The sequence below is a fragment of the Mastomys coucha genome, unplaced genomic scaffold (genome assembly GCF_008632895.1).
Source record: "Mastomys coucha isolate ucsf_1 unplaced genomic scaffold, UCSF_Mcou_1 pScaffold22, whole genome shotgun sequence".
NCBI lineage: Eukaryota > Metazoa > Chordata > Mammalia > Rodentia > Muridae > Mastomys > Mastomys coucha.
This window is the reverse complement of record NW_022196905.1, coordinates 128,342,982-128,354,088: the sequence shown is the minus strand read 5'-3', so window position 1 is coordinate 128,354,088 and position 11,107 is coordinate 128,342,982. Positions and strand designations below refer to the sequence as shown.

The following is an 11,107-nucleotide window of genomic DNA, read 5'->3' as shown; positions in this document are numbered from 1 at the left end:
TCTACCACTGAGCCACGCCCCCAGCCCCTCACTGGGGGATTCTAGGCAGGGGTTCTACCACTGAGCCACACCTCCAGCCCCTCACTGGGGGATTCTAGGCAGGGGCTCTATCACTGAGCCACGCCCCCAGCCCCTCACTGGGGGATTCTAGGCAGGAGCTCTACCACTGAGCCACGCCCCCAGCCCCTCACTAGGGGATTCTAGGCAGGAGCTCTACCACTGAGCCACACCCCCAGCCCCTCACTGGGGGATTCTAGGCAGGGGCTCTACCACTGAGCTATATCCTTGGCCTCCAAAGCCCATCTCTACCTCCTTTCTTCCCTGCAGGAAGGTGGAGGACCTGCAGTTCCGGGTGGAAGAGGAATCCATCACCAAAGGAGACTTGGAGGTAACAATGCAGTTCTCACTGCTCACTTAGTACCGTGGGCCCAGTCCTTGCTGGGGGAAGTGGCCTTGGTGTTCAGACAGCGAGCCTGCACCTCCTTGGGGAAGCCTGGGTGATGGCAGTGGAAATATTGGGAAGAATCAAAAGCCCCTGCCTTGGAGAAGTGGAGGAGAGGCAGACGTTAGGGCATCTGGTCTTAGAAGTGGGCTTGGTTGTGTTCCAGGAATACAGGGGACCCTATGTTGGCAGTTGAAGAGAGTCAAGAAAGATTATAGGTCTTTGCCGAACAACGTAATAGCCAGACTCCTGGGGTCATAGATACAGGATAGGCTTGAAGAAGCAGTTAGGATCCTAAGAAGTTATATGTAACAGAACTAGGGCTCACTGGCTGGGGCTGTATCTCAGTTGGTAGTACACTTGCCCTAGCAATCAAGAAATCCTGGGTTCCCGTTCCGGTACCACATAAATCAGGACTGGTGGCACAAGTCTGTTACCACGGCACTTGGGAGGTGGAAGGAGGATGGTCTGAGTTCAAGGTCATCCTCAGCTATAGATCAAATTTAGGGCTAGCCTGGGCTACATGAATAAAGAAAAGGAAAAAAAAAATAAAGAAAGGAAAAAAAAAAAAAAAGGCCAGATCTCACGAAGGCAGAGACTACCCTCAGTGGTACAACCAACCAGCAAGTGTACACACTAGAGACAGCGATTGTTGGGCTGCCCCAGCCTGTCCCTCATCATTTTGCCACCTGTATACGTGGTGTGGATACAATGGGACATTGTTCCCAGTTCATAAACACACTCACTGTGCTGACTTAGGGCTCAGAGGGCCTCGGGTCCACTGAAGGGGCAGCTAGCCTTGCCCCTGAGGCCTACAGAGACCTCTGAGGCCACCATGCCTGTTGTGTCTCTTGATGCTCCCTGGGAAAGGAACAAGGAAGAACTCTCTGGAATGGCCAGGTGAGACAGGGAGCTAAGCTCTTCCTCGTGTGTGGCCGAACCTGCCTGGCCTCTGGAAGCGACTTCCCTTCAGCAGGCCTCAGCTTCCTCCTCTGTAGAGGGAAGCAGTCTCAGTCCACTACAGGCTCTCAGGCCTGAGTGTCTATCCCGGGGCTGGGGAGGGGAGCTTATTTAAATACAATTAAGACCCAGTGGTCTGCATTTGTGACTGTTTCCCAGGTTCCTGGGGGACCTCAGGAGTCACGCCATAGGTCATTTCTGGGTTCAACTCGGGTTGATCTGGGCCTGGTGGCACCCTAGCTTTCTAGGGTGGATGAAGCAAGATGATTACGAGCTCAAGGCTAGCCTGGGCTATGTACCAAGGCTAAGTCAACCCGCACTTTAGCAAGACCTTGTAGAGAAAAAAAAGTGAAAAGGGGCTGGAGATGTAGCTCAGTCAGTAGAACGTCTGCTTAGCATGCATGGAGCTCCGGTTCAAATTGCAGCATGGCAGTGCATGCCAGTAACCCCACCATAGGGAGATGGAGGCAGGAGGCTCGAGAGCGAAATCATCCTTGGCTACATGGCAAATTCAAGGCTAGCCTGGTTAGTGGATTTCTAAGCCAGGCGGGACTACATAGTAAGACCCTGTCTTGGAAAAAAACAATGAAAGCTGGACGTGCATGCCTGTAATCCCAGACCCCAGGAGACAGAAGCAGGAGGATCAGGAGTTCAAGGCCACCCTTGGCTGTGCAGTGAGTTTGAGGCTCGCCTGGGATAAATGGATAAATGAGACTCCAAAAAGAAGGAAGGGAGAGGGAGAAAAGCAGAGGATCCTTCCCTAGCCTGAAGCTGTTGTGATCTGTGTTTTTGTTACAGCCAAAGGGACAGCACAGGTGCTTCTGTCTGGCTCAACTGAAAAACAGCAGTCCCCCTGCAGGGGACAGATGGGTGGGCTTGAGGGGAGAGAGGAGCTGTCAGAGCTGAACCCTCTGCACCTGCTCCCATCAACAGATCTTAGCAACAGTCGGCTGTAGGGTAATACACACATGCACACCCCCGGGCGGCAGTTCAAGGGGCTGGAGTCAGGGTGGTGTCAGGTGCTCACAGACGCTCGGCGACTCCGGGTCAGCCTGTCTGTCTGCCGCCTGCCTGTCTTTGACTTTTACTACATCTGCTCCTTATTCCAGCCTGCCAGATTGCTACCACCCAAGTTATCCCCTTGCGAGAATCTGATTGGTCCTAGGGCTGCCAATAGGCTGGCAGGCATTGAGGCAGGGGGACAGGACAGGACAAACAGTGTCACATGGCTAGTTTTTATATTTTTATTTTTTTATTCTAAAGACTAAATTGTGACCATATTCAGAGCAATCGGAATGTGAATTGAGGTTAAAAGTCAATTTAATCCCCGCCCCACATTTGATTGCCAGTTGGGTTTTGGGATACTACATGGGCTGGCCTGGAACTCAGAATTCTCCTGCCTCAGCCTGTAGGTGCTAGGTTTATAGGCTTGTAGCCACCTTACCTGTTTCCCCCAACCAGCTTAAAAGACAAACCAGGGGGCTGTAGGGATGGATGGCTCAGTGCCTAAGAGTACTCGCTACACTTCTGCGAACATTGGTGTTCAGGTCCCAGACGGCTCACAGCCTCTTAGATCTCCAGCCACAAGAGTTGTAGCTCCCTTTTCTGACCCCCGCAGGCACCTGCACATACACCCATGGAATCGCATGCATGCTTGCACACGCACAAATAAAATCGAATCTTTTAAAAAGTCAGAATTGGGACCAGGGGGATTGCTCCACGGTTAAGAGCACTTGTTGTCTTTTTAAGAGAACCTGAGTTTTGCTCCCAGCACCCATGCAGTACTTCACAACCATCTGTAACTCCAGGTTCAGGGGATCCGGTTTTTTTCTGGCCTTCAAGGCTCCGCACATACATGGTATTATACATACATGCAGGAAGTACATTTACACACATAAAATGAATACATAAATCTAAAAATGTGGGCTGGTGAGATGGCTCAGTGGGGAAGAGCACCGACTGCTCTTCGGAACATCATGAGTTCAAATCCCAGCAACCACGTGGTGGCTCACAACCACTCGTGATGAGATCTGACGCCCTCTTCTGGTGCATCTGAAGACAGCTACAGTGTACTTAACATATAATAAATAAATAAATCTTTTTAAAAAAATCTAAAAACGTATATGTTAAAACCAAGGTCTGGGTGATATGGCTCAGCAGTAGATGACTTACCCAGAAACTCTAACTGGGGGGCCTGGGGACATGACTCAGCTGAACACCTGGCTAGAACTCCCCAGTTAGGGGGCTAGGATGAGGCTCATCAATAGAGAGCCTGAGTTTGGATTCCTAGCACTATCATTAAAAAAGGGCACAGCAGCCAGGCATGGTGGCATATGCCTTTAGTCCCAGCACTTGGGAGGCAGAGGCAGGCAGATCTCCTAGCCTGGTCTACAGAGTGAGTTCCAGGACAGCCAGGGCTATACAGAGAAACCCTGTCTCAAGAAACAAAAACAAAAGTAGGCACGGCACAGGTCTAACCTCGTTGCTGAGATTGGCTAGTTGATAGAGCTCCGTGCAGTGTGATTCAAGTCTGACATATACTAGGGTGGTGCATGCCTTTAATCCCAGCACTCAGGAGCCAAAGGCAGGAGGGTCTGTCTTTCTCTCTTTCTCTGAGTTCTGCAACCTGGTAAGTTCCAGGATGGCCGGAACTACACAGAGAAACCCTGTGTTGAGCCTCCCTTGCCCCTGGACTCTCCAACACACACACACACACACACACACACACACACACACACACACACACACACAATTACCAGACATCCACCTCTGCTCTCCACATGCATATGAACACACAAAGTCAAAGTTGAAAACCTAAATCCTGTCCCAAACAGGACACTTGCTTGGTCCCTTTAGGCCTGTGGTTACCCCATCTTCTACTGTCTTCATGACCACACTCATCATTGCTCATAAAGCTTCCCTTTCACTCTTCCTCTGCCGACTAGCTGTCATTAGGTGCCTGGGCTCCAATCTTTCAGTCTCCATGGCTTCCACTTCTTGCTGGCATCTGAGTATTAGCCCTGCCACCTAAGCCCCATCCCCTTCCAGACTCACTGCAGGGTTATGTGTGTAATTGGGGTGTGTGGGGGAGTGATCACTTTAACCTGTGTTTCTCTCAGGGTGAGCGGCACCATCCCCTCTCTCTGGAGACAAACCTAGTTTCCAGTCTGGTCTTCCAGAGTTCCCCAGGATATGTGTCCTCTCCGCCTCCCTGCTCACTTGCAGAGATCCATCATGGGCCATCCAAATGCCAGCCCTGTGCCACCCAGAGAAAGTCATGCTTTGTTCTCGAATGAAACGGGTGCTGTAAAGAGGGGACAAAAGTGCCCTTGTCCTTCCAGAGACCAGGCATTCTCTGCAGACTCTGGGAAGGGTGAGGAGGGGGAAGGGATGTCGACCAAGCCAGGCTCTGGGAAGGGCAATGGGCGTTTGCCCAGTCCCCATCCAGGAGGCCTGCCTGAGGAGAATCAAGATGGTGTGAGTTGAGTTAGCCAGGCATGGTGGCACATACCTGTCATCCCAGTGCTAGGGAGGCTGAGGCAGAAGGATTGTAAGCTCAAGGACATCTTGGGTTGCATCCTGAGTTCCAGGCCAAGCTGGGCATGGTACGGTCTTCATACTTGGGAAGTGGAGGTCAGCCTTAGCAACATAGTGAGTCCCTGTCTCATAAAACTGAACCAGAGTCCAGAGTCAGGATTACAGGTTCAAAAGCCAGACACGGTGAGTTTTAGGATAGCCTTGGCTGTATAGTGAAACTCTGTTTGAAACCCCCCAAAAGAAAACAGATGTAATAGTGCACACCCAAATCCTAGCACTCAGGAGGTAGAGACGTGTGGATAATACATGAACTTAAGGCCTATATAGGGCATTCAAGGCCAGCCAGAGCTATATAGACTAAAGAAGAAGAAGGGGCTTGCGAGAAGGCTCAGCAGGTAAAGGGGCTTGCAACCAAACCTGAAGCGCAGAATTGATCCCTGGGACCCACATGGAGGAAGAGGAGAATCCACTCCTTCTAACTGCCTTCAGGTGCACTGTGGCATGCTTGCACATACTCGCACACGCGTGCACACACACACACACACACACACACACACGCACGTACACATGCACGCACACACATGCACACACACACAATGAATAAATAAAATGTACCTAACAAAAAAGACCCTTAAATCCCACAAGGGAAGAAACTGGGGTACCCATTGCCCCTATGTTACCGGAAGCTGGCAAGGGGTGGTTCCCATGGCCTCCTCTACGTTGAACACAACCCCAGCTAGGCCACAGTGATAGGAGGGCACCCAGCCCCCTCACACACCCCACTTCTGAGATCTCTCTCTCTTCCCCAAGCAATTCTGGCTCATTGATCTGTTTTCAGTCTTGTTCATGGAAGATGACGCCTCCTCTCTCTCTCTCTCTCTCTCTCTCTCTCTCTCTTTCCTTCTCACACCCTTTCTTTCTTTCTCCGGCTTTCCGGCTTCCTGTTCCCTGTATCCCTTTCCCCACGTCCCTGCCTTCCCTGTCCACCCTGTTATCCCTCCCCCCCCACCACCTTGGGTGGAGCAGACCCAGACCCAGCTGGAGCACGCGCGCATTGGGGAGCTGGAGCAGAGCCTGCTACTGGAGAAGGCGCAGGCCGAGCGGCTGCTCAGAGAATTAGCGGATAACAGGGTAAAACCGTGCCCGCCACTGCCACCCACCTGGCCAGCGCCTTGGCCCCTCGATGCCCCCCTTTGCTTTTTTTTTTAAATCATTTCCTCAGCCATCATGATGGCTGCTCTTACTATTGCTTTTGAGAGGCCCTTCCGTGCTCCCCTGTGGGAGGGAAGCTGAGATGTAGAGTCAAGCTCACTGTGGCCAAGTGGTGCTCCTAGGGAAGGGGGTCTTGGTCCTCTGGGATGACTTCCAAGTTCATGGTTCCTTGAGTGGAGATGTCTGTGTGAGACCTTCCCTGTGCCTCCCTCTTATCCATTGCTAGAAAGAAGGTGGTCTGCCCCTTACTTGGGTGAACATGGGCTTCCCTGACAGGAATGCAAACCCAGAGTGCGACTCTTAAGATGGCAGCAGAGAGCCATCTGAGGACCTGAGGCTCAGGAAGCAGGGCTTTCTATGTTGGGATATCCCTAAAGGTTGAGATGATTGATGTCCGCCTCAGAGTCTGGCCATAGCCATGTAGTGTGTTAGGAGGCCCTGAGAAGCTCCATTTGGGAGAATAGTCCAGTCGGTTCTAGGGTGTGGTTCTCTCCAGGCCCAGTTGGCTTCTCCACACCAGCTGTACACGTACTGTACATAATGTGCAGATAGCTGGCCAGCCCAGCTATAGCTCTGCTGGGAAGAAGTTGGCCAGGCAGCCAGCATTGATCAGGAAACCCACCCTACAGACAGTTGGAGGCTTGTGGCAAGTGCTTAGTGTGTGCATAGTGGCCCTAGCTCTGGGCAGGGCATGCGGGTGTCTGGATAGCCTAGGGTGCACAGCGGCCATTACCACGCGATCATGGGCACTCGTGTGCCAGAATGCTTTGTGCAGGAAACTCACTAGATAGTTTAGCGCCCACTAGACAGGCCTCTTGATCTACAGCTCCACCAGACTGGGCATGGTGGCACAGACCTGTAATTCCAGCACTTGGGATCCGAGGCAGGAGGATTGCTGAGATATGAATGCACATAAAGCATTAGCTTCGACAAAGTCCTCTACACTCAAACCCCTCTTGGGCAGAGATGTGTTTTAAGCCACCTGAGCAACGAGGATGTTTGGTTCACCCCACCATTTGGGGTACAGTAGGTTCCCTGAGGACAGCCGGCACCCAACTAGGGATAGGTTCCTCCCTACCACCTGACTGTCCCCATCATGGCTGGCATGTCCCCATCACTGAACCTTGGCCACTGACTTGTCTCTCTCTCCTGCTAGCTGACCACAGTGGCTGAGAAGTCTCGGGTGCTGCAGCTGGAAGAAGAGCTAAGCCTGAGGCGTGGTGAGATTGAAGAGCTGCAGCACTGTCTCCTCCAGTCAGGCCCGCCACCCCCAGACCACCCAGAGGCTGCTGAGACCCTGCGGCTGCGAGAGCGGCTGCTGTCGGTTAGCAAGGAGCACCAGCGGGATAGCACCCTGCTCCAGGACAAGTATGAGCACATGTTAAAGACCTACCAGACGGAGGTGGACAAGCTCCGGGCGGCCAACGAGAAGTACGCTCAGGAGGTGACAGACCTCAAGGCCAAAGTCCAGCAGGCCACCACCGAGAACATGGGGCTCATGGACAACTGGAAATCTAAGCTGGACTCGCTGGCCTCCGATCACCAGAAATCCCTGGAGGACCTGAAGGCCACGCTGAACTCCGGCCCAGGCGCCCAGCAGAAAGAGATCGGAGAGCTGAAGGCGCTGGTCGAAGGCATCAAGATGGAGCACCAGCTGGAGTTAGGTAACCTGCAGGCCAAGCACGACTTGGAGACGGCCATGCATGGGAAGGAGAAGGAGGGCCTGCGGCAGAAACTACAAGAGGCCCAGGAGGAGCTGGCTGGGCTACAGCAGCACTGGAGGGCGCAGCTGGAGGAGCAGGCCAGCCAGCACCGGCTGGAGCTACAGGAAGCCCAGGACCAATGTCGTGACGCCCAGCTGCGCGTGCAGGAGCTGGAGGGACTGGATGTGGAGTACCGCGGCCAGGCTCAGGCCATCGAGTTCCTCAAAGAGCAGATCTCACTGGCTGAAAAGAAGATGCTGGATTACGAGATGCTGCAGAGGGCGGAAGCCCAGAGCAGGCAGGAGGCCGAGCGGCTGCGGGAAAAGCTTCTAGTGGCTGAGAATAGACTCCAGGCTGTCGAGTCCCTGTGCTCAGCCCAGCACAGCCATGTAGGCTGCATTCGCTCCGGTGGGGCTCAGGGGGGAGGGTCCGGGAGGGCGTGGCCTCTGTGCGCCAGTCGGGGAGCATTTTCCTTGTGCGTGGAGCTAACCAAGGGGGGCTCAGAGGAGGAGCTTCCGTCTCTCCGTCAGAGCCATGGGGATCATCGGGACCACTGTAGTCTGAGAGGACCCTGCTTTGATCCTTCATACACGGGCTTTGAGAGCCATTGAAGGCACCATTTTGTTAGCCCCTGAACTCTGATTGGCTGAGACTTGGCAAAATGGCAAGTTCAAGGCCAGCCTCAGTAGCTTAGTGAGATTCAAAGTTGATTTTTTAAAAAATGAGCTGAGAGTGTGGCTTAGTGGCAGAGCACTAGAATGCTACCCTAGGATCCTCCGTCCCATCCCCAGAATGACAAAACAAATAAGCGGTCTATGGAATGGGCGGCCCGGGTCCCACCACAAGGGCAAGGAAACTCTGCTCCTCCCAGGTCCCTATCTCATCAGACACCCGAGGACTTGAAGATGTCTCTTTAGCTTCTAGAAAGGTCACAGTCACCATGACCCATTTTTGTCCCAAGTCTAGAAATGCCCAGCTATATGGTCCTTGCTCCAGATGAGCATGCCCCGTTGGTCCCTGAGGGGGGGTCAGGGAGTCCTAAGAGCCCAGAAAGATGTTTTAACTGGCTCTGAGCTCGACATCCTAACAGTGGTCTATTTTGAGATGTATTATGTTTAACTATGCATGGCTATGCACATATTGAGTACCAATGCCCATGGAGGCCAGGGGCTTCAGATAACCCTGGAGCTGGAGTTCTGAGTGTCTGTGAGCCCCCTGGCTTGTGTGCTTGGAATGGCACTCAAGTAACCTACAAGTACAGTGCACACTCTTAACTGCCGGGCCGTGTCTCTAGCCCCCAGTTACTTATTTAAAATAACCTTACAAGGAACCAGCTAGGAGCTTGACTATTTAATCCATGCAGCATGCAATGTAGTGTTTAGAGAATCAAGTGACTATAGCTCCAGGTCTTATAAGAAAGGACATCGTCCTGCCTTGTGCCTACAGAATTCTATAGTTGCCTTTGTCTCAGGAAGAAACTTTTTTTCTAATTTGTTTGTCTGAGATAGGGTCTTGCGTAGCCCAGGCTGGCCTCAAACTCACTCTGTAACCAAGGATAACCCTAAATTCTTGATCCTCTTGTCTTTAGCTCTCGGGTGCTAAGATTACAGATTTGAGTCACCGTATTCCACCTTGCTGATCGATGTGTGGTGTGTGCATACTCACATGTATGTACATGCGTGTATGGGGTGCATATGTGTGGAGGTCAGAGGTCAACCTTTTTGTATCATCTACTTTTTTTTGGACACAGTTTAGCTGACCTGGAACACTGGGCATAGGTAGGCTAGGTTGGATGGTTGGATGGTTGGCCACCCATTACCAAGGATCGGCCTGCTTCTGCTTCCCAGTGCTTGTGTTACAAGTGTGCACCATTGTGTCCAGCTTTTGGGGGGGGGGTTCTGGGGCCCAGACTTAAGCTCTGCTGCTTGCTAGGCAAGCCTTTTACCAGGTGAATCACCTCCCCAGGTACTCAGTTTTTCATTTTCAATCAGTTTTTTCTTCCTTGGCTTCTGAGTTTACCATTAAATAAGTATTGTGAAGGTAGTCCCTAGATGAGCCAGTCCTAGATGGGCCATCCAGGCTCTGTTATATACATTGAGTGCTTGTTTAATGATTGGAGCGTCAAGGCTGGTGTCCTGGAAAAAAAGGCTGCAGTGGCAGATCTCAAAAAACAAAACAAATGCTAGGCGGTGGTGGTGCACGCCTTTAATCCCAGCACTTGGGAGGCAGAGGCAAGTGGATGTCGGAGTTCGAAGCCAGCCTGGTCTACAGAGTGAGTTCCAGGACAGCCAGAAACCCTGTCTCAAAAAACCAAAACAAAAAACAAAACAAAGAACAAACAAACAAACCCCAAAACACTTATTTTAATATATTTTTAACCAAGAATATAGCGAAACCAGACCTGGTGACTGAGTACTGTAATTTCTAGCTACTGAGGAGGCTGCAGCAGGAGAATCACAATCTTGAGCTACAGAATGAGTTGAAAGTCAGTTTATACATTCTAATGAGCCAATAGGGAAAAAGAAAAATTAGTAAGGGCTGGGGGCGTGGCTCAGTGGTAGAGCCCCTGCCTAGAATCCCCCAGGGAGGGGCTGGGGGCGTGGCTCAGTGGTAGAGGACCTTCCCAATATGGAAAAGGTCCTAAATTTCATCCTCTGCTCCTTACTCCCCAAAATTGCAGTTTAGGGCAGCAGAGGAATCTTACAGAGCAGCTGAAAGCCAACTGGGAGCTTCCCTTTTCTCAAGGAGAGGGATTCACGTGTGTCTGCTTCCTCTGCTGGCATATTGGGTTCCTGCATCCCCAAGGTCCCTTGTCAAAGGTAAAGGTGTGGCCTGGGTAGGGTGGCAGGCGTGTCCTCTTACAGGACTGTCTGTCCTTTCAGGTGATCGAGTCCAATGACCTTTCTGAGGAGAAGATTCGGATGAAGGAGACTGTGGAGGGTGAGTAGCCTCCAGTAGGAGTCCAGGCTTTGTGGAAAGCTAGCTGGGTGCCACCTTGGAGCTGAGTCACAAGGTCTGCCATCAGCAACTCAGTGAGAGTCGCCTGCTGTGTGCAGTCACCCCTCCAGGAGAGGGTGCTGTGGGAGCAGGGGAGGAACAGGTATCTCAGTGTCTCGATCGAGAACCACCTTCCCACCTGGAGACGATGGCACACACCTTTAATCCCAGTACCCAGAGGCAGAGGCGGCCAGCCTGATCTACAGAATGAGTTCCAGGACAGCTTAGGGCTATACAGAGGAACCCTGCTTCAATC

At 52.1% G+C, this 11,107-nt stretch overlaps 1 protein-coding gene across 2 annotated transcripts in view; it reads left to right on the top strand.

Annotated features, from left to right (window-relative positions):
* The window catches only part of Clip2 (CAP-Gly domain containing linker protein 2), a 65,041-nt gene that overhangs the window by 43,977 nt on the left and 9,957 nt on the right, over positions 1–11,107 (top strand). The window contains exons 8-11 of one of the 2 annotated variants that reach the window (XM_031338148.1): positions 328–388; positions 5,966–6,070; positions 7,308–8,243; positions 10,737–10,794. In XM_031338148.1, the coding sequence (XP_031194008.1) occupies positions 328–388; positions 5,966–6,070; positions 7,308–8,243; positions 10,737–10,794 (1,160 nt within the window). The remainder of the gene's footprint in view (positions 1–327; positions 389–5,965; positions 6,071–7,307; positions 8,244–10,736; positions 10,795–11,107) is intronic. The other variant, XM_031338149.1, reaches the window with a different exon arrangement.